General features: G+C 45.7%; 2 protein-coding genes across 2 annotated transcripts in view; one reads left to right on the top strand and one right to left on the bottom strand.

The window, feature by feature from the left end:
- The window catches only part of CGAS (cyclic GMP-AMP synthase), a 37,542-nt gene extending 33,494 nt beyond the window's left edge, over window positions 1-4,048 (bottom strand). Inside the window, exon 1 of the mRNA XM_060205385.1 lies at window positions 2,692-4,048. Coding sequence (XP_060061368.1) covers window positions 2,692-3,993 — 1,302 coding nt within the window. The 5' untranslated portion in view covers window positions 3,994-4,048. The remainder of the gene's footprint in view (window positions 1-2,691) is intronic.
- A 6,402-nt stretch (window positions 4,049-10,450) lies between these two features.
- The window catches only part of MTO1 (mitochondrial tRNA translation optimization 1), a 35,340-nt gene continuing 18,752 nt past the window's right edge, over window positions 10,451-27,038 (top strand). Inside the window, exons 1-4 of the mRNA XM_007515789.3 lie at window positions 10,451-10,763; window positions 19,122-19,321; window positions 19,403-19,520; window positions 22,228-22,517. Coding sequence (XP_007515851.1) covers window positions 10,547-10,763; window positions 19,122-19,321; window positions 19,403-19,520; window positions 22,228-22,517 — 825 coding nt within the window. The 5' untranslated portion in view covers window positions 10,451-10,546. The remainder of the gene's footprint in view (window positions 10,764-19,121; window positions 19,322-19,402; window positions 19,521-22,227; window positions 22,518-27,038) is intronic.

Genomic DNA, 27,038 nt, shown 5'->3' on the forward strand with positions numbered 1-27,038 from the left:
AATAAAAAAAATGTCAAGGCCAGGTGGTTGTGCACCTGGTTGAACACGCACATGTTATAATGCAGAAGGAACAGGGTTCAAGTTCCTGGTCCCCACCTGCAATAGGGAAAGCTTCACAATTGATGAAGCAGAGCTGCAGGTGTCTCTTTATCTCTCTCGCTCTCTATCCTCCCATTCCTCTCGATTTCTGGCTGTCTCTATACAATCAATAAAGATAATTAAAAATAAAATAAATTGTCGCTGAGTTCAAACCGTAATATGAAGCTTGTACTATGTACACAATTGACTAACTTAGGCAGATAGCACAGTGGTTATACAAAAGACTTTCATGTCTGAGGCTCAGAGGCCCCACACCCAGGCTTGACCCCCCCCTCCCCAGCCTAGATCCCTCCCAGCCCCACCCCACCCCAACTAAAAGCCAGAGCTGAGAAATGCTGTGGTAATAAACAAGTAAGACAGAAACATGGGGGCAGGTGGTGGCATACCTGGTAGAGCGCACACACCACCAAGCACAAGGACCTGGGTTCAAGCCTCTAGTCTCCACCTATGGGGGGAAGCCATGAAGCAGTGCTACAGGTCTTTCTCCTTCTCTCTCTCCCCCTTCCCTTTGAATCACAAAGAAATCTCCCACTGGCCAGATAATAAACACGTCAGGAACCCACTCCTAAACCTCTAATTACACCAATAATGGCTTCAATGACTTAACACTCATAGCTCATAGAAATGGAGCTATGGGGAGTCGGGCTGTAGCGCAGCGGGTTAAGCGCAGGTGACGCAAAGCACAAGGACCGGCATAAGGACCCGGTTTGAACCCCAGCTCCCCACCCGCAGGGGAGTCGCTTCACAGGCGGTGAAGCAGGTCTGCAGGTGTCTATCTTTCTCTCCTCCTCTCTGTCTTCCCCTCCTCTCTCCATTTCTCTCTGTCCTATCCAACAACGACAACAACAATAATAACTACAACAATAAAACAACAAGGGCAACAAAAGGGAATAAATAAATTAAATAAAATATTAAGAAAAAAAAAAGAAATGGAGCTATGAAGTAGACACATAAAATGCATGAAGGGTGCATCTAGGAAGTTGGCTGTTAAGTGTCTAGTCAGTGAAAATTCTCTCCAGCAAAACCACTCACTCACTAGTGACTTCCTGTAAAACGGTTTGAGGACAGAGAAGGCCTGAAGGGGGTTGAAGAGATAAAGAAGACATTTTCCTAGACACTTTATGTCTTCTTTACTGGAAAAAAGTTTCTTAGCCATGTTAAGTTGAGGGATTTTTCAAGACCACTCACAATTACAAAGCCAGAGTTTGACCACAGACCTTCAAGTAGAGCTGTGACAAAACCTCAGTGCAAACTGGTTGGATTCCACAGTGAATGGATCCGTACCAAGGAACACCACACCAGCCCCTGAGCCTCCAGAAAAGTCTTGACAGGAGCCCACAATCAATATTTACCATCGGCAAATTTCTTGTTTATTTAGATACAAAACTCCCAGGAGCTGGGGCAGGTGGTGGTGGACTAAGTAATGTGTCACATTACAGAGCACCAAGGACCAGGGTTCAAGCCCCAGTCCCCAACTGTGGGGGGATGGTGGAAAGCTTCATGAGCGGTGAAGTAGCATTGCAGGTCTCTATCTCCCCCTCTTTTTTCCCCTCAGTTTATCGCTATCCAAAATAAATAAATAAATAAACAAAAATAAAATAGGGGTCACTGCTGGCACAGCTTGCTGAGCTCACGTATTACCATACTCAACGATTCAAGTCCTCATCCCACCCGTATGTCTGCAGGTGTTTCTCTTTCTATCGCCTTATTCCCTCTCAATTTCCCTTAGTCCTATGAGATAAATAAAAAAGGGGCTGGGAGATGGCTCACCCGGTTAGGCGCACATAGTAAGAAGCACTAGGACCAGAGCAAGGATCCGGGTTCGAGCCCCTGGTCCCCACCTACAGGGAAGCCTCACAAGTGGTGATGTAGGGGTGTGGGTGTGTTTCTGTCTCTCTCCCTCTGTATTTTTCCCTCCTCTGTCAATTTCTCTCTGTCCTATCCAATAAAAATGGCCACCAGGAGCGGTGGATTCCTAGTACCACTGCACTGAGTCCCAGTGATAACCTGGAGGCAAATAAATAAATATAAATAAATGGGACTCGGGCAGTAGTGAAGCGAGTTAAGCGCAGGCGGCGCAAAGCGCAAGGACTGGCGTTAAGGATCCCGGTTCGAGCCCCTGGCTCCTCACCTGCAGGAGACTCGCTTCACAGGCGGTGAAGCAGGTCTGCAGATGTCTGTCTTTCTCTCCTCCTGTCTTCCCCTCCTCTCTCCATTTCTCTCTGTTCTATCCAACAACGACGACATCAATAACTACAATAATTTTTTTAAAAAAAAGGGCAACAAAAGGGAATAAATATATATTAAAAATAAATAAATATAAATAAATAAATACGGGAAGGTGCCCCCCGGAAGAAAAGGATGGATTGAGCCTCAAGACAACTATGGTACCAATAAAATAATGGTGATGATGATGATGATGATACTAACGAACTACTCGTGGAGTTAACTTAGTTCAACTAAGTCCCTGGCCAACAGAGACGGAGTTATTTCCTAGGGGAAGTAAAGCTCCGGCGGGCGGTGGGGAATACCGGGGACGGCTAGGAGAGGGGTGAGCCCCGGAGGGGGGGCGGGCAGGGCTCCCGGGCTCACCTTCACATACTCGTAGTAGCTGCCGGTGCTCAGCAGCAGGACCCCTTTGAACACCGACCCCTTCTTCTGCACTCCCTTCAGCAGGTGGTTCGCCACCGCGTTCACCGCCTCCGCCGCCTCCGAGATCTCGACCTGCTTCAGCTTCAACTTTTTCAGCACCGCTCGGAGCCTGGTGGCTGTGGCCCCCGCGGGCGCCGCCTCTGTCCCGCGGGTTCCGGGGGTTGCGATCGGCGGGCCGAGGCTGGTGGCCTCTGCGGGGGCCGGAGGGGATCTCCGCTCCCGAACCGAGCGCGCTCCCCTGCGGCTGCGGGCTCCCTCCGGGGGGAGAGCCGGCGGCTCGGAGGCGGCGGGGGACTCCGTGTCCTCCGTCGGGGCGGGAGCGCCGGCGGGCGGCGGGTCCTCGGCGGGCAGAGACCCCCGCTTGGCGCGGCCCCTCGGCGGCGTGCTTTCCCGGGACCCATCCAGGGCGTACGGGTCCCTCTTCTTCCGCAGGGATCGCGACGTGCCGGCGGGGCCGCACTTCAGCCCCTTGGGCAGGACGGCCGGCCCCTCGTCGTGTTGGGCAAAAGCTCCCTCCTCCGGGTCGAGGCTGGGCTCCTCTGTGGGCGGGGGTCTCCAGATGGAGCGTGCACCCCTTCGGCCACGAGGACCGTCCCCGGGACGGGGCGCCTCGGAGTCGGCGGCTGGGGGCTCCGGGTCCCCCGTCGGGTCCTCGGCGAGCAGAGACGCCCGCTTGGCGCGGCCCCCCGGCGGCGCGCTCCTCGTGGGTCTATCCTGGGGCTCGGGGCCGCCCTTCTTCCGCTGGGATCCCGAGCACCTGGCGGGGCCGCCTTTCTGCGCTCGGGGCGGGACGGACAGAAACTCTTCGGGCTCCGCCAGGGCGCCTTCCGCCGGGCCGGGGCTGCCATCATCCATCGGGGCGCACGCGGGTCGGATGGAGCGCGCGCCCCTGCGGCTGCGGGCTCCCTCCGCGGGGAGGGACGGCATAGAGGCGGCGGGGGGCTCCGGGCTCTCCATCGGGGCGAAAGCACCCGCAGACAGCGAGTCAGCGGCGCGCAGCGACCCCCTCTTGGCGCGGCCCCCCGGCAGCGCGCTCCCCGCGGGCCCATCCAAGGCGTCCGGGTCGCCCTGCGGCCGGGATCGCGAAGTCCTGGCGGGGCTGCACTTGTGCGCTCTGGGCCGGACCGCCGGGCACTCGGAGGCCGCGCTCAGGGCTCCTTCCACACTCCGCGCCGAAAGCCGGGGCCGGGTGGTCAGCATCTCCAAACACATCCGCCTCTGCTCCGCGCACCGAGCCTCCATGCTGCGCGCCCCCGGGGCAGCGGGAATGAGCGTGGGGCGGCCGCCGGTGCCGAGCAGTCAGCCAATGAGGTTGGAAACGAAACTTACAAATCTGGCGGGAACGTGAGGCTCACAGCCTCGGGGAGCCACGCCCCTGCTGTAGAGCCTGCGCAAAAAGGGGGGGGGGTTCCTCACCCTGCAGCAAATCCTGGGGCCCAACGCGGAAACCCCAGAAAGGCCGAAAACACTGTGAAGGAGAGTTATGGTAGCCCTTTGCCGGTGTACCGCCTATAAGCTGGTGTTCGGGCTCGCTTCTGCCCTAGGTCCTGAGGTCCTTGTGAGCATTGTCTATTCGCCAGAGCCACAGGCTTTGCTCTTTTATTTTCTTTCTCAATGTTATTATTATTCTTACTGTTATTATTTTTATCTGTATTGGACAGTGACAGCCAGAAATCGAGAAGGAAGGGGGACATAGAGGGAAGGAGAGACACCTGCAGCTCTTGCCAAGTTTTTTCCCCCTACTGGATGGGGGAGGGGGACTCGAATCCCGTCCTTGCGCATTGTAGCATGTACTCTCAAACAGGTGCGCCACCACCTGGCCCCCCAAAATTATTTTGAATAGTCAGAGAAATTTAGAGGGAAAGGGAAAGCAAATAGAGAGGAAGAGAAAGAAAGATGCACTTGAGGGAGTCAGGCGGTAACGCAGCAGGTTAAGCGCAGCGGGTTAAGCGCAGGTGGTGCAAAGCGCAAGGACCAGCATAAGGATTCTTGTTCGAGACCCCGGCTCTCCACCTGCAGGGGAGTCGCTTCCCAGCCAGTGAAGCAGGTCTGCAGGTGTCTGTCTTTCTCTCCCCATCTCTGCCTTCCCCTCCTCTCTCCATTTCTTTCTGTCCTATCCAACAACGACGACATCAGTCTTCTTCTAGCGTTTGCCCTTCTTCCGTAGCCAGTCAACAGCGTCAGGTTGAGCCTGATATCTGCTTGTTGCTGGCTTTGAAAGTGACTGGGATCCATGTGGATTCAGTCGGCTAGAAAGGATCGTCAGTTTCCCCAATAAATGGGTACTCACGGGATGCGACATCAATAATAACTACAACAATAAAAATAACAAGGGCAACAAAAGGGAATAAATAAATATTCTTTTAAAGATGCAGTTGAAGCACTGCTTCACCGCTGCTGAATCTTCCTGCAGGTGGGGACCAGGGGCTTGAACCAAGATCCTAGTGCACTGTAATGTTTGTTGTACCAGATGCATGCACCATTACCCAGCCTGAGGCTTTGCACTTAAAGGTGGCAGTTTTTTTTTGTTTTGTTTTTGTTTTTTTACCAGAGCAGTGCTCAGTTCTGGCATGTGGTGTGGGGGGGATAGAACCTGGGACTTTGGAGCCTCAGGCCTGAGAGTCTCTTTGCATAACCATTATGCATGACAGATTTTTTTAAATCTTTATTTATTGGATAGAGACAGCCAGAAGTCGAGAAGGAAAGGGGTGATAGGGAGAGAGACAGAGAGACACCCGCAGCACTGCTTGACCACCCACAAAGCTCTCACTCTTCAGGTGGGGACCCGGCCTGGAACCGGGTCCTTGCGCATTATAACATGTGAGTTCAACCAGGTGCACCACCACCCAGTCAAAATTAGGTTTTAAAAAAAATTAATAGGGAAGGGTTGGGGCGATAGCATAATAACTATGCAAAAAAGTCTTTAATGCCTGAGGCACCAAAGATCACCCTTCAGTCCCCAGCACCACCATAAATCAGAGTTGAGCAATGTCCTGGTATTAAAAAAAAAAAAAAAGTCTCTTTTAAGTTAATGAGATGTTCAACTTTAATAAGCTGGGATAGGGTGAGGGTTGACTATAAATGGAATATATCGGGAGTCGGGTGGTAGCGCTGCGGGTCAAGTGCAGGTGGCTCAAAGCGCAAGGACCGGCTCAAGGATACTGGTTAGAGCCTCTGGATCCCCACCTGCAGGGGAGTCTCTTCAAAGGTGGTGAAGCAGGGTCTTCAGGTGTCTGTCTTTCTCTCCACCTCTTTGTCTTCCCCTCCTCTCTCCATTTCTCTCCTATTCAACAACGACGACATCAATTACAACAATGAAAACAAGGGTAACAAAAAGGAATAAATAAATATTAAAAAAAAAATAACTAAAATCATGGGCCCCTAGGAATATACCTAAAATAGACTTCTTAGCTTCTTCCCACATGAAGACCCTTAGTTTCATTTGCTCTTTCTACCTTTGGATTCCTGTTTATTGAACAATTTGCTTTATATCTTACCGCCTTTCAGCCACCAAGTTGCAGACACTACTATGATGCCATCCTGAACTCCCTGGACAAATGACCTCACCAATGTGTCCCTAAACCTCACCTCTCCAGAGTCCTATCTCACTAGGGAAAGATAGAAATAGGCTGGTGGGGGGGATGGATTGACCTATCAACGCCCTTGTCCAGTGGAGAAGCAATTACAGACACCAGACCTCCTACCTTCTGCGCCCCATAAGGAATTTTGGTCCATACTCTTAGAGAGGAATAAAGAATAGGGAAACTTCCAATGGAGGCGATGGGACATGGAACTGTGGTAGTGGGGACTGTGTGAAATTGTACCCCTGTTATCTTACAATCTTGTTAATCATTATTAAATCACTAATAAAAAAATTCCATCTGGACTGCACATACCAGCCTATGATCTAGAAGGTCACACAGGAGGCAGCTGACTCTTTGTCTTTTTTTAAATTATTTTTTATATATTTTTTTATTTTTCCATCTGTTGCCCTTGTTGTTTTCATTATTGTTGTTGTTATTGATGTTGTCGTTGTTGGATAGGACAGAGAGAAATGTAGAGAGGAAGGGGAGAGAAAGATAGACACCTGCAGACCTGCTTCACCACCTTTGAAGCGACTCCCCTGCAGGTGGGGAGCCCAGGGCTTGAACCCAGCTCATTATACCAGTCCTTGCGCTTTGCGCCATGTGCGCTTAACCCGCTGCACTACCGCCCAGCCCCCAGCTGATTCTTTCTACAACCCTTTCTACAGTCTGCCACTGGTTCAAGAGGTTCTCGTGGAGCTGCTGCTCCCTCTCCAAGTCCTTCACCTTGAATCTTTCATGCTTGCTGAAGACATTCTACACTTCAAGTCTGAACCCTTTCCTAAGTGTATTCTTCCTTGAGCATTCTCTCTCAGTCCTAAGGTGCCAAATAGAGCTTCTTTATATATTAGTTATTGTTTTACTGTAATTATTCTTACACTAAAATCTTTTCTATTTAATCTGTGTGACTTCTCTCTCTTGAGTGGCTGCTTCTGCCTTGACTAGACATTGGAATACATACCCCTAAAGGTGGGATATGGGAATTGCTTGGGTTGTACACTAGAGCATAGTGCTTAAGGCAGAAGAACTGTTATATGGTAAGCGAAAGAGACCACTGAGACCAATTCAGCCAAATTTGAGAGTCTTTATTCAGCCAGTGACTACACTCACAGCTAAATCACTGCTCAGAGTGCAGTCTCGAGCTTTAATTCAAGCAAGTTTTTACAGGGGGAAAAAAACATATCCTTACTAGAAAATATACAGATGCAGGAAGCAAGCATGATTACAGAAGCTAAAAATGCAGTTAGGACAGCCCATTACTGTGGTCAAGGCGACCTGTTACAAGAACAATTAAACAATGAGATATACATTTTGTTTGGCAAGTCTGGGAGGTGGGGCATGACACTTGGCACTAAAGCGGTTGAGCAAGTTTTAACATTTTCTACAGCTTGGGACTTGCACAGGTTCGGATTTAGGTCAAGATGGAGCTAGTGACGCTAAGAGATTGGCCACGCTGTCACAGAACTAGTAAAATATATTGAGAAGTAGTGGACAAAAATGGCAAGGGTGGGGGAGCTGGGCGGTAGCTCAGTGGGTTATGCAGACATGGCTGAAGCGCAAGGACCAGCTCAAGGATCCGGGTTTAAACCCCCGGCTCCCCACCTGCAGGGGAGTCCCTTCACAGGCGGTGAAGCAGGTCTGCAGGTGTCTTTCTCTCCCCCTCTCTGTCTTCCCCTCATCTCTTCATTTCTCTCTGTCCTATCCAACAACAATGACAACAATAACAACAACAATAACTACAACAATTAAAAAAAAGGGCAACAAAAGGGAAAATAAATTGTCTTGGAAGATAAGAAAGCCTAACAAGTAGGAAGAGAAGAGAAGAGAAAAATTGATATATAAAATACCCATCTTGCCTGTGTGCCTTTTTTTTTTTTGACAACAGGGTTATTGCTGGGGCTCGGTGCCTGCATAATATATCCACCACTCCCAGTGACTATTTTCCCTTCCTCCTCCTTCTTATATTTGAGAGAGCAAGGGGGACACAGAGAAGGATAGAGACACTTGCAGCACTGCCTCACTACTCATGAATCTTCCCCAAAGGAAGTGGGCATGGATGCTTGAATCTGGACCCTTGAGTATGGTAAAGTATATACTCAACTGGGTGTGCCACCACCCAGTCCCAACCTATGTGCCTTAAGGAAGGAAGGAAGGAAGGAAGGAAGAGAGAGAGAGAGAGAGAGAGAGAAAGGAAGGAAGGAAGGAAGGAAGGAAGGAGTTGGGCGGTAGCCCAGTGGGTTAAGCGCACGTGGCGAGAAGTGCAAGGATCATGGTTCCAGCCCCCGCTTCCCCACTTGCAGCGGATTCGCTTTACAGACGGTGAGGCTGGTCTGCAGGTGTCTTTCTCTCCGCCTCTTTGTCTTCCCCTCCTCTCTCCATTTCTCTCTGTCCTATCTAACAACGACATCAATAACAACAACAATAATAACTACAACAACAATAAAAACAAGGGCAACAAAAAGGAAAATATAATAATAATAATAAAAAGGAAGGAAAGAAGAAAGAAAGGAAGGAAGGAAGGAAGGAAGGAAGGAAGGAAGAAAGAAAGAAAGAAAGAAAGAAAGAAAGAAAGAAAGAAAGAAAGAAAGAAAGAAAGAAAGAAAGAAACGGGCCGTAGCGCAGCGGGTTAAGCACACGTGGCACAAAGCGCAAGGACTGGCCTAAGGATCCGGTTCAAGCCCCGGCTCCACACCTGCAGGGGAGACGCTTCACAGGCGGTGAAGCAGGTCTGCAGGTGTCTATCTTTCTCTCCTCCTCTCTGTCTTCCTCTCCTCTCTCCATTTCTCTCTGTCCTATCCAACAACGACGACATCAATAACAACAGCAATAATAACCACAAAAGCAACAAAAAAAAAAAAAGAAAAGAAAAGAAAAGAAAGAGAAAAAAGAAGAGAGCACAGTAGGTTAAGCACACGTGGCACAAAGCACAAGGACCGGAGTGAGGATTCTGGTTGGAGCCCTGAGCTCCTCATCTGCAGGGGAGTCGATTACCAGGCAGGGAAGGTCTGCAGGGGTCTATCTTTCTTTCCCCTTCTTTGTCTTCCCCTCCTCTCTCCATTCCTCTCTGTCCTATCCAACAACGACAACATCAATAATAAGTACAACAATAAAACAACGAAGGCAACAAAAGGGAATAAATATTTTAAAATTTTTTTAAAAAGAAAAGATATATTTATGTGGGGGGATGGGGAGAGTACTACTCTGGTACATGTGATGCCAGGGATCAAACTCAGGAGTCCAACGCTTTATCCACTCTGCCACCTCCCAGGCTGCATTATGTGCCTTTTGTCTTGAATGACATTTTTCTCTTCTTAAGCCTGAAGTATCATGAAGTTTGTAAGGTGACTGGGGTAGAAGACAAGAAAAGAAAAAAAAAAGAACTCAGGAATGTTATGCATGTACAAACTATTGTATTTACTGTTGAATGTAAAACATTAATTCCCCAATAAAGAAATAAATTTACAAAATAAAAAAAAAAGAAAGTTATAGCCTAGGTTAAAAGAACAGTAAATAGGAAGAGAGAGTATAGAGGGTATTTAGAGACCAGACATTAAGAATTCTTCAATATTTTTTTTCTTTTTATTACCAATTGCTTCAAGTTCATTTCCTAAGTCAATTCCTTAAAGAAGTCTGCATCCTGGATCAGGGAGCCTAGATAACAGTTATGCAGAAGACTTTAATGCCTGAGTCTCTGAGGTCCCAGATTCAATCTCCAGTACCACCATAAACCAAAGCTGAACAATGCACTCGTCTCTATCTCTCAAATAAATAAAATAAATATAAAACTAGCATCCTTTATCCTCTAGGCAGTCATCATGAACCTTAGTCTCTAATCTTTATAAACCAACAGAAGTCAATTTAGTTTGTATCAGAAAAATCCAAGAATTTGATCCGGCAAAGTTAATAAAGTTGTTTTGGGGGCGGGGGAGGCGTGTCAGCGGGCAGTTAGAACAGCAGCTTGCCCCGAAAAATCGGAGACTAAGAAATAAGACTTCCAACCGAGGTAATAAATAGCCACGACCCATCACTCAAGGAATCACACCCACCAAAACCACCTAGACGGCCTCCTTCTCCCGAGCCAATCAGCGGCAGCGCTGCTACGCCGTGACGTCAGAGCAAGATGGCTGCGCCCTGAAGACCTGCTCTTACGCCTGAACTTTCTGCACTTTGTTTCAGGGTCAGAATCGGGTAGATCCTGCTTGTCTCCAACCATGTTCTCCCTCCGAGGTTGTGGCCGTTGGATGGCACTTTCCCTCACCAAACAGAACCTTTCGTTGGTGCGGCTCAGTAGTGACAGCGCGGCGCCCTGCACTCCGCACTTCGATGTAGTTGTCATCGGAGGAGGACATGCCGGGAGCGAGGCTGCGGCGGCTGCCGCTCGCTGCGGCTCCAGGACTCTGCTTCTCACGCACCGCGTGGACACGATCGGTGAGGGGTGCGGGTTGGGCAAGTTTAATATATCACTCAAGCTGCCTAAGTCCCCCCTTTATCTCCGTGTCCACTCCTAATGTGAACAACCTGTTTCCTCCTCCACGGCTAGAGAGAATACTAGTGTCTGTGGTTTAAGCCTTGGCTGGAATCTGGGAGAGAGCTGGTGGATCTGGACCCAGAACTGTGTACGAGGTATTCTGTGCACTGCGGATTGTGCCGCTGCTGACAGAACTACTAGTTCGGGCTGGGCGCAGTACCTTGGAAAGGAAAACTATTGATATTAAGAATGCTTGAGTGGGGTCGCCCAGGAGGTGGTGCAATGGATAATACACTGGACTCTCAAGCATGGAGGTCCCGAGTTCAATTCCTGACAGCACATGTTCCAGAGTAATGTCTGGTTCTTTCTCTTTCTCATCCTACTTTCTCATTGATTAAAAAGAAATTAAAATCTAAAAGAGAAAGAAAGAATGCTTGAGTGGGCAAACTAATTCATCAGAATAGTGCACCCACTTTGACATAGTCAGGCCCCAGGTTTGAACCCACCCCTCAACGGCACTGGAGGAAGCTTGAGTGCTATGATAACCTTTTTCTTCTCTCCCTTTTTCTCTTTGCCTCTTGCTTTCTGTCTGTAAAAGTCCACTTGAAGAGGTGACAAGAAGAAAGAATTTAGGCTAAAGAAACAGGAAGTAGGAACAGAGAAGGTGAAAACAGAGAGTTTAGGGTTGTAAGAAGCTAGGAAGTGTATTTCAGGTATGTTTCTGTGGGCCCCAGGACTTTAGTAATGTTTGCCTGAGTTTGCTAGTTAACATGGAGGTGGACTAAGAATATTGCCTGGGAAGATGTAGTTAGAGGATAGAACTAGAAAGCTGGATCAGGACAGAATAGCTCCCAAACTTGAAGAGAATATATAAATACAATTGTTTACCACCTAATCTGGGTCCATATATATCCACATTTAGCCTGTGTAGCCTCTGAGTCCCTGTCAGCCTGAGCTCACAGTCCCTGGTCACAGCTGGGAACATTCTAGGCAGCACTCATTTCAGGACCAGTCTTCTTCAAGTGGCAGAGCAGGCTGACCCAGCCTCCCTTCTGAGAGTGGGGCAGTCCCTGCTGTTGCTACTTAATAATGAGGGAAAGGTCCTCATTATAGGCTCTCAAAAAGGGCTTATGATGATGGTAGGAGAAACTTTTTTACATTGTTGGTGATGAAAAATTATTTAGGCTTAAAAATGAATGTAAAGAAGCAATTCAAGAAATTATGTGACTTTTTTTTTAAATTGTTTGATAGGATAGAGAAATTGAGAGGGAAGTGAGAGAGAGAGACCTGCAGTTTTGCTTCATTGCTTATGAAGTTGACTCCTGCAGGTAAGGACTGGAGGCTTGAACCCAGGTCCTTGTGTTCAAACTGATGCATAACCACTCAGTCCTCCAGTAATGTGGTTTTTAAAGAAATCTCATAAATCACTATTTAATTAATATAAAGTAAATAAATAAAATAGTTTACTTATCAGGAGAGAGAGAGAGAACAAGAACCAGAGCGTCACTGCCACAGGGGATGTCATGCTTCCAATCTAGCACCCTACTCAGTACACTACTTTTCAGGTCTATTATGTGATTTTATTTTTTTTAAACCAGAGCACTGTTCAGCTCTGGCTTATGGTGGTGCAGGGGACTGAACCTGGGACTTTGGAGCCTCATGCATGAGTCTGTTTGCATAACCATTATGTTATCTACCCTCTGCCCTGATTTTTTTTTTTAACTAAAGTTATTATAATGGCAAAATTGCCTTGCCTTTATTATTCTTTTTAATAGTTATTTATTTTGGATAGAGAAGAGAGATTAAAAAGGGAGGAAAAGGTAGAGAGGGGAGAGAGTGAGATACCTCAGCACTGCTTCACAACTCATTAAGTTTCCTCACTGTAAGTCAGGACAGGAGACTTGAACCCAGACCCTATGCGTTGTAATGCGTGCACTCCACCAGATACACTACCCTCCAACCTCACCCCTGGTCCCATAATGTGATTTTTTTTTCCCCCTCCTTATCTCTGGGGCTCCATGCCTGCACAACTAATCGACTGCTCCTGGTGGCCATCTTTTCCATTTTGTTGTTGTTGTTGGAAAGGACAGAGAGGAGGGGGAGAGAAAGATAGGCACCTGCATGTGCGTCACTTCTTATGAAGTGACCCCTCCAGCAGGTGGGGAGCTGGGGGCTTAAACCAGGATCCTTGCGCTTTGCACTATGTATGCTTAACCCAGTGCACCACCGCCTGCTGCCCCCCCCCCATAATGTGATTTTTTTAAGTGATGGTCAGAGGCAAAAATATTATACACTGACCTGGTAAATAAAATGATTATTAGTAGGTATTTATTGCTTACTCTGAGCCAGACTATAATAATTGCCTTGTGTACACTGTGTCATTTTGTAAGTAACAAATCCTTATTTAACTTAAACAGAGGTTTGAGTCCCTAGCACTATATGGAAACAGCACCGTACAGAGGAATAGAATAGCTTCTTGAGTGGTAGAGCAGTGCTGTGGCATATTTCTTTTTTCCTGTCTCTCATTTACCTTATATCTGGAGAAATGGAATGAGAGAGAGAGAAAGAGAGGGAGAAAGAGAGATCATCAGGAGTGGTTAAATCAAGTGGGTATAGGGTGGGAGTGGGTGATTAGAACTGAAAACAAAAAAAAAAAAAATAAGAAAGAAAAAAATCTTCTCTCAAAAGAAGTCTGCAGGTAGACCAGTTCTGAAATGATTGGTTTTACCAGATCACTGCTCAGTTCTGGTGGTGTGAGGGGAACTGAACCTGGGACTATCTAAATCCCACCCTCAAATTCCTTCTTTATCTCCATTATGAGAATGTTTGAATTGTCTTTAAGCAAGACAGTGATTACATTCATGATTACAAAGTGGTAATAGTAGTTCCAGGTGTCTACATATGACAGCTCAGCTGGAGGCTGGTTTTTTTATTCCATCTTTTTTTGAGGGAGATGTTATTTATTTATTTATTTTAAAATTTATTTATTTGTTCCCTTTTGTTACCCTCGGTTTTTTTTGTTGTTGTTGTTGTTGTTGTTATTATCACTGTCGTTGTTGGATAGGACAGAGAGAAATGGAGAGAGGAGGGGAAGACAGAGAGGGGGTGAGAAAGAGAGACACCTGCAGACCTGCTTCACCGCCTGTGAAGCGACCCCCCTGTAGGTGGAGAGCGGCGGCTGGAACCTGGATTCTTATTTATGCTGCTTCTTGCACTTTGTGCCACCTGCGCTTAACTCGCTGCGCTACCGCCCAATTCCCTATTCCGTCTTTTCTTTTTTTAATATTTCCTTTTTGTTGCCCTTGTTGTTTTTATTATTATTGTAGTTATTATTGTTGTTGTTGTTATTGATGTCATTGTTAGATAGGACAGAGAGAAATGGAGAGAGGAGGGAAGACACCTGCAGACCTTCTTCACCGCCTGTGAAGCAACCCCCCCTGCAGGTGGGGATCCCCGCTCCAACCGGGATCCTTACGCCAGTCCTTGCGTTTTACACCACGTGCGCTTAACCCACTGTGCGACCGCCCGACTGCCCTTTTTTAAAAAATTATATCTATGTCACTGCTCAGCTGTAGTTTATGCTGGTGTGGGGAATGGAACCTAGGACTTTGGAACCTTAGGAACCTTAGAGAGGAAAGGCTTTTTTGCATAACCCTTATGCTGTCTCCCCTACCCTCTTCTTGTATCTTTATCTCCATCAGCTGTGATTCTGTATCAAAGGAAGAAGGTAGAAAATGGGTCGGGCGGTGGCGCAGTGGGTTAAGCGCATGTGGCGCAAAGCGCAAGGACCGGCGGAAGGATCCGGGTTCGAGCCCCCGGCTCCCCACCTGCAGGGGAGTCGCTTCACAGGCGGTGAAGCAGGTCTGCAGGTGTCTATCTTTCTCTCCCCCTCTCTGTCTTCCCCTCCTCTCTCCGTTTCTCTCTGTCCTATCCAACAATGAACAACATCGACAATGGCAATAATAATAACCACAACAAGGCTACACCAACAAGGGCAATAAAAGGGGGAGAAAATGGCCTCCAGGAGCGGTGGATTCATGGTGCAGGCACCGAGCCCAGAAATAACCCTGGAGGAAAAAAATAAAAATAAAAAAAAAGGAAGAAAATAATCTATAACTGTCATTAATTTTTAAACAATTTAAATTTTTTTCCCCCTTTTTGTTGCCCTTGTTGTTTGTTGTTGGATAGGACAGAGAGAAATGGAGAGAGGAGGGGAAGACAGAGATGGGGAGAGAAAGATAGACACCTGCAGACCTGCTTAACCACTTGTGAAGTGACTCACCTGCAGGTGAGGAGCCAGGGGCTAGAACCAGGATCCTTACGCCGATCCTTGTGATTTGCACCACCTGCTCTTAACCCGCTGCGCTACCACTCGACTCCTTCATTTTTTTTCCCCTAGAGCAGTGCTCAGTTCTAGTTTATGGTGGTGCGGGGGATTGAACCTGAGACTTCAGAGCCTCAGACATTAAAGTCTCTTTGCATAACCATTATGCTATTCCCCACCCTCGCCTCCCTTTTTTTTTTTATTTTTTATTTTTCTTTTGCCAAAGTACTGCTCAGCTTTGGCTTATGGTGGTGTGAGGGATTGAACCCGGGACCCTGAGAATCGGTTTGCATAACCATTATACTATCTCCCCCACCTGTTTTTTTTTTTTTTTTGCAATAGAAAATGGGTTCAGAAACATAACTTGCCAAAATCACAGAAATTATAAATGAGAGGTCTAGGAAGTGAGCCAGATCTCTTTTCACTTATTGCTAGGTCATGCTCATAATCTAAGCATTACTCAAACTCCCTACAGAGACCATAAAAATCTTTGAAGGGGAGCCAGTTGGTGGTGCAATTGGTTGAGCGCACCAAACATCCAGATTCAAGCTCTGGACTCCACCTCCCAGCACTGAAGCAATGTTGCAGGCCCCCCCCCCTTCCTCTCTCTCTTTCTCCCTATGTCCCCCTTCCCTCTCAATTTATCTGTGTCCTTTCAAAAGAAAGAAAGAAAGAAAGAAAGAAAGAAAGAAAGAAAGAAAGAAAGAAAGAAAGAAAGAAAGGCTTCTGGGTATAGTAGTGGATTCGTCATGCAGTCACCAAGCCACAGCAATAACCCTGGTGGCAGTAAACATATATATATATATATTTATATTTGAAGGACTTGATGGCTGCAGTAGAATTGCAGATGCTTACAGATTTCCTACCCCTCCATCACCCATAAAAACCTTTGAAGTAGGGATTCAGGAGGTAGCACAGCAGGTTAAGTGCACATGGCATGAAGCGTAAGAACATAGGACCCGGGCAAGGATCCCAGTGGAGAGTCCCCGTGTCCCCACCTGCAGGGTGTCACTTCACAGGCGGTGAAGCAGGTCTGCAGGTGTCTGTCTTTCTCTCCCCCCCTGTCTTTCCCTCCTCTCTCCATTTCTCTCTGTCCTGTCCAACAACAGTAATAGCAACAATAACAACAAGGGCAACAAAACGAGGAACTCGAGTGGTGCAATTGGTTAGTGCACGGTACTTACACAAAATGGGGAAAATGGCCTCCACGAGCAGTGGATTCATAGTGCAGGCACCGAGCCCCAGCATTAACCCTGGAGGCAAACAAAAAAAAAACCCTTTGAAGTAACATTAATTTAGATCTCTAAATAAGATAGGGAACCTATCTTATTTAGAGATCTAAATTAACTTGAAAATATGAAATATATTTTTTTCCCTTTTTTGCCTCCAGGGTTATTGCTGGGGCTCAGTGCCTGCACCACAAATCCACTGCTCCTGGAGACCATTTTTTTCCCCTTTTGTTGCATTGTATTATTGTTGTGGTTATTATTATTGTTGTTGGATAGGACAGAGAAATCGAGAGAGAAAGGGCAGACAGAGATGGAGAGAGAAAGACACCTGCAGACCTGCTTCACACCGCCTGTGAAGCAACCCCCCTGTAGGTGAGGAGCCGGTGGCTCCAACGGGGATCCTTACCCAGTTCTTGCACTTTGCGCCATGTGCATTTAACCAGCTGTGCTACCGCCCGTCCCCTCTCTATTTTTTTCTTTAGTGGGAAGATAATTTACAGTACAGTAAAATATAGTAGTTTGTGCCTGTGTAACATTTCTCAGTTTTCCACATAACAGTCTAACCCATCCACCCCTCTCCCAACCCCGTCCTCTTCTGCCATGACGTCATGTCCCAGTATCCAAACACTCCCTCCCACCCCAGAATCTTTTATTTTGGTATGATACACCATATACTTATTTCCTGTTTTTTTTTTTTTTTAAAGGAGATGATATTTATAAAAGACATGATTGATTATAGCAGAAAGATTAGTCAGTGCTAAAGAACTTCTTAGAAGTAATGTTTGATTTGGGAAGTTTCATGAGGTAAGAATTTCAAAACCACATTGTAGATCAGGGCTGGGAAACATCTGGTCTCTGTTGGGGCTGAAATTTGGTTTGGCTCTGCTAAGGGAACCGCAGGCAAGACTCAGAATTTCTTTCTTTTTTTAAAATTTTTTTATATTTATTTATTTTCCCTTTTCTTGCCCTTGTTGTATTGTTGTTGTAATTATTATTGTTGTTATTTATGTCATTGTTAGATAGGACAGAGAGAAATGGAGAGAGGAGGGGAAGACAGAGAGGGGGAGAGAAAGACAGACACCTGCAGACCTGCTTCACCACCTGTAAAGCTACTCTCCTGCAGGTGGGGAGCTGGGGGCTCGAACCGGGATCCTTGAGCCAGTCCTTGTGCTTTGCGTGCACTTAACCCACTGCGCTACCGCCTGACTCCCTGGACTCAGAATTTCTTAAGTCTAGGAGGGTGTGTGTGTGTGTGTGTGTGTGTGTGTGTGTGTGTGTGTGTGTGTGTGTGTGTGTGTGTGTGTTATTTCTTTATTGAGGGATTAATGACTTACAGTTGACAGTAAAATACAATCGCTTGTACATGCATAACATTTCCCAGTTTTCCACATAACAGTTCATCCCCCACTAAGTCCTCCTCTGCCATCATGATCCAGGACCTGAACCTTCCCCTCCCAACCTGAGTCTTACTTTGGTGCAGTACACCAAAGTCTAGGAGTTTTTATCACCAAGGTTATCTCTGGGTCTTGGTGCCAGCACTACGAATCCACTGCTCCTGGAGGCCATTTTTTTCCCCCATTTTGTTGCCCTTGTTGTAGTTATTGCTGCTGCTGTTGTTGGATAGGACAGAGAGAAAAGGAGAGAGGAGGGGAAGACAGAGAGGGGGAGAGAAAGACAGACACCTGCAGACCTGCTTCACTGCCTGTGAAGTGAACCCCCCACACATTCAAAACCAGACGTTCAAACCAGGATCCTTGCACTGGTCCTCATGCTTCATGCTGTGTTCGCTTAGCCTGGTGCTGGTGCATCACCACCCAGCCCCATAGGAGCTTTCTTCATAGCAACATGAAGCACTGTTTCTTTCTTTTTTTTTTTTTCTTTCTTTTTTTACCACCAGATTCTGGTTTATGGTAGTGCAGGGGATTGAACCTAGGACTTCAGTGGTTTAGCCATGAAAGCCTTTTTGCATGACCATTGTTATCTCCCCTAACTCCTGAAGCACTAAATTTTATGTTGATAATTCTGTATGACCCAGAAAGATGTTACAAATATCCAGATGGCCCTTGGCAAAAAAAAGAAGAGGGAAAAATAGTTCCCCACCCTTATTTGAGAGGAAAAGGCAGTCTAGTGAAACTGTGCACTAAGGGAAAGACTCAAAAGAAATTGAAAGCAGATGGTTTCTCTTCCAGGCTGCCCTGAATATTCTTCCTCTCTCCCCCCCACCATGAGAACTTGGAGAATTTCTCTTGAGGGATGTTTCATATTATCAATTATTTTAGCTATCACCCATTACAGTGCCTGCCTTGCCTTGCACAAAGCCATGGGTTCAAGCCCCAGCATCACATGAGAGCATATGCCAGCCAGGGAAAGCCCTACAGATGATGGAACAATGCTGTGGTCTTTCCCTCTCTCTCTTTTTAAAATCATCTTTACTTATTTATTGGATAGAGACAGCCAGAAAGGGAGAGGGAGAGAGGGAGACAAACAGACACCTGCAACACTACTCCACCACTTGCAAAGCTTTCCCCCTGCAGGTAAGGACCAGGGGCTTGAACCTGGGTCCTTGTGCACCGTAACGTGTATGCTCGACCAGGTGTGCCACCACCCAGCCCCTAGTCTCTCTCTCTATCTAAAATTTAAAATAAAAGATCATCCAGGAAGGGGAAAGGGAATAAACAAGCTCCTAGTCAATATACAAACATTATAAACAGTCACTGTGTACAAGGCACTCTTGTATTTATTTTGTCTGTATCTGTTTTCTTTAGGTCAGATGTCCTGTAATCCTTCCTTTGGTGGCATCGGAAAGGGTCACCTAATGAGGGAAGTAGATGCCTTGGATGGCCTGTGTTCTCGAGTCTGTGACCAGTCTGGTGTGCATTACAAAGTATTAAACAAATGTAAGGGACCAGCTGTTTGGGGGCTGAGAGCTCAGATTGATAGGAAACTCTACAAGCAGAACATGCAGGTAAGACTGGCGCAGGCCCAGGAGAGAATGTACCAGTGAACTGTTCTATGCTGTGCAACACCTTGCATTCTCTTTTGACAGGAAGAAATCCTAAACACACCGCTGCTTACTGTTCAGGAAGGAGCTGTAGAAGACCTTATACTTACAGAACCAGAGCCTGAGCATATGGGGAAGTGCCGTGTCTGTGGTGTTGTTCTGAGTATGTACTGGCTATCGATATCAATGGTATCAAACTCCAGCAGATTGGAAGATAGGGTAGTGCTTATGCAGAAAGACCTTCAGGCTTGAGGCACCAAAGCTCAAGATTCAAACCCTAGTACCACCAGGAAAAAAGAAAGGAAGAAAGGAAGGGAGGAAAAAAGAAAGAACAGAAAAGAAAAGAAAACCTTAAACTTCATATGAGAAATTTATTTTAGAGATGAGTATGAAAATGTGTTGTTGGGGGCCAGGCGGTAGTGCAGTAGGTTAAACGCACATGGCGCAAAGCATAAGGATCCTGGTTTGAGTCTCGGCTTCCCACCTGCAGGGGGTTCGCTTCATAGGTGGTGAAGCCAGTCTGCAAGTGTCTGTCTGTCTTTCTTTTTTTTTTTTAAATATATTTTAAAATATTGTTAATGAGAAAGGAGAGAGAGAAAGAACCAGGCAGCACTCTGGTACATGTGCTGCTGGAGGTGGAACTCAGGACCTCATGCTTGAGGGTCCAATGCTTTATTTACTGTGCCACCTCCCAGGCCACTGCAGGTGTCTGTCTTTCTCTCCCCCTCTCTGTCTTCCCCTCCTCTCTCGATTTCTCTCTATCCTATCCAACAACAATGACAGCAATAACAATAATAATAATAACAACAACAGTGATAAACAACAAGGGCAACAAAAGGGAAAATGGCCTCCAGGTGCAGTGAATTAGTAGTGCAGGCACCAAGCCCCAGCAATAACCCTGGAGGCAAAAAAAAAAAAGTGTTAATTTATTTGAGGAAATTGTATTTTTCTCTTCACAGATGAGGAAAGGTACATTTAAGATTTTATTATTATTATTATTTACTTTCATTTTATATTTTTTACCAGAGCACTGCTCAGCTTGCGGATGATGGTGTAGGGGATTGAACCTGGGGACTATGGAGCCTCAGGCATGAGAATCTCTTTGCATAACCATTATGCTATCTTCCCCCCCCCCCCCCCGCCCAGGAAAGGTATATTTAAAATAGCTTTTTTTTTAATTTTTTTTATTATTATTATTAATGAGAAAGACAGGAAGAGAGAGAAAGAACCAGACATCACTCTGGTACATGTGCTACTGGGGATTGAACTCAGATCCTCATGCTTGAGAGTCCGATGCTTTATCCATTGCACCACCTCCCGGACTGCTTTAACTTTCTTTTTTTCATTTTACCCTTCACAAAACTCAGACTCTAGACTTGTCTGTATCATCTTCGTGTAGGAACCTGCAGTCCATCTTTTCCCCTGACCTTTCTGCTTTCATTTTTCCTAGTTCTGAGTTTAATTATTTTTAGAGTATTAATTTTTGTTATTCGTGAGAGAGAAAGGGAGAGTGAGAACCAGAGCATCTACCTAGTGCATGTGTTCCCATGGATCAGACTGAGGACCTCATGCTTAAGAGTCTAGAGTTTTATCCACTGTGCCACCTCTGAGGCTATTTTGTTTGTTTACTGAGATACTGCTCAACTCTGGTTTATGTGATTAAATTATTTATCCCCTTTTGTTGCCCTTGTTGTTTTATTGTTGTTGCTATTGATGCCGTTGTTGGATAGGACAAAGAGAAATGGAGAGAGGAGGGGAAGACAGAGAGGGGGAGAGAAAGACAGACAGACACCTGCTTCACTGTCTGTGAACTTGCCCTCTTGCAGGTGGGGAGCTGGGGGCTCGAACCGGGATCCTTAAGCTGGTCCCTGCGCTTTGTGCCACGTGCACTTAACCCACTGTGCTACCGCCTGACTCCCTATGTGGTTAAATTTGGGACCAGAGAGCTTCAGGCATGAAAGACTGTTGTATAAACCTTTATACTATCTCCCTGGCCCTAAATTTTTATTAATTCATATTTTATCTCTTTTATTTAAATGCACTATATGCAATTTGTTAAATCAAAATTACACATATATGTAATTTTTAAAGAGATCAAATAGCATTTATTTTTATAACCAATTTTTTCTTTATTTTACATATTTACTTATTTTAATCAGAGCACTGCTCAACTCTGGTTTATGGTGGTGCTCTGAGGATTGAACATGGGACTTTGGAGCCTCAGACATGAGAATCTTTTAGCATAACCATTACGTTCTCTCTCCTGTCCTCAAATAGCTTGTAAGCATGTGTATTGCAAAGTAATTATTCTTTTGTCTCCAAACTTAACCAGTTTTTCAACTGTTCTGATATGTGCCTCCATAAAATCTAAACACTGCTTATATTTTTTCATTTTTAAAATTATCAAGCTTAAAGGCCAGGTGGATGGTTCAGTGATAGGTCCTAAGACTTGAGTGTGTTAGCTCCTAAGTGTGACACACACACCACCAGCATTGCATATGCGAGTGAAGTGCATGCGTGCATGTGTGTGTGTGTGTGTGTGTGTGTGTGTTCTCTCCTCTTACAAATAAATAAATAGATAAGGCCAAGGAGATAGCACTGCCAATAGCAGTCCAAACTTTCATGCCTGAGGCATCAATAGTCCCAGGTTCAAACCTCAGTATCACCTTAAGACAAAGCTAAGTGGTGTTCTGGTCTCTCTCATCTCTCTTTTTCTCTGTGTGTCTCTCTCTGTGTGTGTCTCATTAAAATAATAAATTATTTATTTAGAAATAGAAAATCGTTTCTCAGGTGTATAAAGTCAAAGTTGTTATTTCTCATGTAAAATAGTCGCATTTGAATTTGATCCAGTACAATTTGGGCTCTTTTAGTGGACGGGAGCACAGTACACGCAGAGAGTGTGATTCTGACGACGGGGACATTTCTCAGAGGCCTGGTTGTGATTGGACTGGAGATGCATCCGGCTGGACGGTTAGGGGACCAGCCTTCCATAGGCCTAGCACAGACTCTAGAGAAGCTGGGGTTTGTGGTAGGAAGACTGAAAACTGGAACTCCACCCCGAATTGCCAAAGAGTCCATTGATTTTAGCATTTTAAACAAGCACACACCAGATAACCCATCTGTACCTTTCAGCTTTATGAATGAGACAGTGTGGATTAAGGTAAGATAATTTGTTTCTTAATATTTATTTATGTATTTATTCCTTTTTGTTGCCCTTGTTAAGGTAAGATAATGTACACAAATCTGGTCTTACAGTTGGTATTGCCTGTTGGTATTGCAGGATATGGCCTAACCTTTTCTTTGGCTCAATTCATGTCCTCTAACTATTATTTGGGGTTCAAAAAAAGTGATCTCATATAAAGTTTAAGGTTTTCTTTCCTTTCTTTCTCCCTTCCTTTTTAGTGTGTACATTTTTAACAAAGTTTCAGTTTTACAGAAAATAGAAAAAATATATAATAAATCTCTGTGTTCATCAGAGAGCCTTAACAAATAATCTTTGTTTTTAACCAGAGCTGCTCCGCTCTAGTTTATGGTGGTGCTGCAGATTAAACCTGGGACTTAGAAATCTCAGGCATGAGAGTGTTTGCATAACTGTTATGCTAGCTCCCCACCCCTGGGTTATATATATGGGGGGTGGGGTCTGGCGGTAGCACAGTGGGGTTAAGCGCACATGGCGCAAAGCACAAGGACCAGCATAAGGATCCCGGTTCGAGCCTCCGGCTCCCCACCTGCAGGGGAGTTGCTTCACCTTCTTTCTCTCCCTGGCTCTGTCTTCCCCTCCTTTCTCCATTTCTCTCTGTCCTATCCAACAATGACGACAACAATAATGACTACAACAATAAAACAACAAAGACGGGAGTCGGGCTGTAGCGCAGCGGGTTAAGCGCAGGTGGCGCAAAGCACAAGGACTGGCATAAGGATCCCGGTTCGAACCCCGGCTCCCCACCTGCAGGGGAGTCGCTTCACAGGCGGTGAAGCAGGTCTGCAGGTGTCTATCTTTCTCTCCTCCTCTCTGTCTTCCCCTCCTCTCTCCATTTCTCTCTGTCCTATCCAACAACGACAACAACAATAATAACTACAACAATAAAACAACAAGGGCAACAAAAAGGGAATAAATAAAAAAATAAATAAATAAATAAAACAACAAAGACAACAAAAGAAAACAAATAAATAAATGTTTTAAAAAAATTTTAAATATAAATTGAGGGGAGTCGGGCGGTAGCGCAGCGGGTTAAGCGCAGGTGGCGCAAAGCGCAAGGACCGGCATAAGGATCCGGCTTCCAGCCCCCAGCTCCCCACCTGCAGGGGAGTCGCTTCACAAGCAGTGAAAAGACAGGCCAAAACATTGCTCAGTTCTGGTATATGGTGGTACTGAAGATTGAACCTAAGACCTCAGAAGGGGCCAAGTGGTGGTGCAATTTTTTTCCAATAAAAGTGGGAAAAATGTCCACCAGGAGCAGTGAATTTGCAGTGCTGGCACTGAACCCCGGCAATAACCCTGGAAGCAATATAAACAAAGAAACAAACACCTGAGAATTCAGAGACTCAGGCATTAGAGTATTTTGCATAATAATTACACTAGCTCACCAGCTCAATTTATATATATATATATTAAATTTATATTTATTTATTCCCTTTTGTTGCCCTTGTTGCTTTATTTTTGTAGTTATTATTGTTGTTATTGATGTCGTTGTTGGATAGAGAGAAATGGAAAGAGGGATAAGACAGAAAGGGGGAGAGAAAGATAGACACCTGCAGACCTGCTTCACCGCTTATGAAGCGACTCCCCGGGCGCTCGAACTGGGATCCTTATGCAGGTCCTACCGCTTTGCTTCAATTGCGTTTAACCGGCTGCATACCTACCGACTCCCTTTTCATATTTCTTATTAAAATAAAGCAAATAAAATATTTTAGATGAATAAGTATATTATCATTAACATGAGCAATAGAGAGGGAAGGAGAGAGAGAACCAGAGGGTCACTCTGGTGCTTGCAATACCAGGGACTGAACTCAGGGCCTCGTGCTTTTATGTCTAAAGTTGTTGTCACTGTACCACCTCCTGGTCCACAGCATCTAGGTATTCTTATTTCACCTTTCTTCCTGAAAGCTTCCTTCTTACTGAATTTTAAAGCAGCAATCTAGAGATCACATCGTTTCATTTAAGGAACACTTAAGCATATGTCTTTAATGGATTAAGAACTTTTTTAAACTTAGCCACAGTGCTATTATCATACAAAAAAATCGGATTTCGTTAACATTATTTGCTACTCAGCATTTGGTGTTCCCTAGTTGTTTTCATATGCTTGCAGTTTATTTAAAATCTGTTTTGTTTTGTTTTTTGGTGCACTGGGGTGTCGTATGCTTTACATTGGTTTGTTCTAGCCCTCCCCCGCCAAGAGAATTGGATCAGTCCTGTTAATTTCACGGGCCTGCTTGGCCCCGCCCCAAGGAACCCCGAGAGAGGGTTCCTGAGTCCGAGAGTTCCTGAGTTCCTGAGTTCGAGAGTTTCAGGGTTACAGAGTAAGAGAGAGTTCCAGTGTGCCAGAGTTTCAGAGGGTTCCCCAGTACGAGAGTTCCAGAGTTCCAGAGTTGGAGAGTTCCCGAGTTCCTGAGTTTGAGAGTTTCAGGGTTACAGAGTAAGAGAGAGTTCCAGTGTGCCAGAGTTTCAGAGGGTTCCCCAGTACGAGAGTTCCAGAGTTCCGGAGTTGGAGAGTTCCCAAGTTACAGAGTAAGAGAGAGTGCTTGCGCCGCCGCAAAGAGACAGCAGAGTTCTGTTTGGTGATTAGTTTGTCTTAGTTTATGAATCGTTGTTCCTGAATAAAGAAATACAGCTTCCCTGCCCAGCCGTTGTCTCCGCGTCTCTGTTACCCGCCCGTGAAGCTAGCCCAGCCGGCCGGCAAGAGCCTCCAAATTTTAACAACACTGGGGCTTCATCATTCTAGGCTGACTACATCTTCAGATAGAGAAGAATAGAGTGAGAGAGGGGTTTCCTTCACTGTGGTGGGAGCAAGTATTTATTGAGGGACCAGGAGGTGGCATCCCTGGGTAAGCACACACATTATAGTGCACAAGGACCCAGGTTCAAGCCCCTGGTCTTTACCTGCGAGGGGAAAGCGTCATGAGTGGTGAAGTACAACTGCAGTGTTTTTGTCTCTCCCTTCTGTATCTCACTTGCTCCTCCTAATTTCTCTTTGTCTCTGATATTAAATAAATAAACAATATCCCTTTTAAAAAGTGTGTGTTGACGTATTTATTTTGGATAGCGACAGAGAAATTAAAAGAGGAAAGTACGACTTGAGCACTCATGAAGCTTCCTCCCTGCAGGTGTGGGCCGGGGGCTTGAACCTGGATCCTTGTGCATTGTAACGCGCATTCTTCTCCTAGGTGGGCCATCCCACCCCATACACACACCCTGGCCTGGTCCCCTTCTGAGTTCTTTTATATGAAGTAGGAACCAAATAAGGTCTCCATGTTCCATTGGATGATCATCCTTTAAACGTTGCCATGTTCTAAAATTATCCATCTCCCAGACTGGTCTGCTTTGCACACATCTGGTGCCTAAACATGTCCTTCCACCTCCAGGATTCCTTCTAAGCTGGTGGACCCATAATAGATGCTTGCTTAAACTTCATTTGAAGGTTTGGGTAGTTTTTTTTTTTTTTTTAATATTTTTTTATATTTATTTTTATTTATTTATTCCCTTTTGTTGCCCTTGTTGTTTTATTGTTGTAGTTATTATTGATGTCATCATTGTTAGATAGGACAGAGAGAAATGGAGAGGGGAGGGGGAAGACAGAGAGAGGGAGAGAAAGATAGACACCTGCAGACCTGCTTCACCGCCTGTGAAGCGACTCCCCTGCAGGTGGGGAGCCAGGGTTTGAACCAGGATCCTTATGCGGGTCCTTGTGCTTAGCGCCACCTGCACTTAACCCGCTGCGCTACAGCCCGACTCCCTCTTTAATGTTTTATTCATTTTATTTTATTTATTTTTTATTTGCTATTGGATAGAGACAGAAAGAAATTGAGAGAGAAGAGGGAGATAGAGAGGAAGAGAGACGCCTGCTGACCTGCTTCACTACCTGTGAAGCGACTCCCCTGCAGGTGGGGAGCCGGGGGTTTGAACCGGTTCAAACTCCCTCATTAATGTTTTTATTTATTTATTATTGAATAGAGACAGAGAGAAATTGAGAGGAGAGGGAAATAGAGAAAGAGAGTCCAGTTGGTGGCGCACCTGGTTAAACATACACATTGGGAGTCGGGCGGTAGCGCAGTGGGTTAAGCGCAGGTGGTGCAAAGCACAAGGACCAGCATAAGGATCCCAGTTCTAGCCCCCAGCACCCCCCCCTGCAAGGGAGTGGCTTCATAAGCGGTGAAGCAGGTCTGCAGGTGTCTGTCTTTCTCTCCCCCTCTCTGTCTTCCCCTCCTCTCTCCATTTCTCTTTGTCCTATCCAACAACGATGACATCAATAACTGCAACAATAAAACAACAAAGACAACAAAAGAGAATAAATAAATAAAAAGAAAAAAGATATGTAAAAATAACAACAATAATAACTACAACAATAAAACAAGGTCAACAAAAGAGGATAAATAAATATTTTTAAAAGTAATAATAAAACACATACACACATTAACCAGGTCCAAGCCTCTGGTCCCCACCTGCAAGAGGAAAGCTTCACGA

The sequence above is a fragment of the Erinaceus europaeus genome, chromosome 13 (assembly GCF_950295315.1).
Source record: "Erinaceus europaeus chromosome 13, mEriEur2.1, whole genome shotgun sequence".
NCBI lineage: Eukaryota > Metazoa > Chordata > Mammalia > Eulipotyphla > Erinaceidae > Erinaceus > Erinaceus europaeus.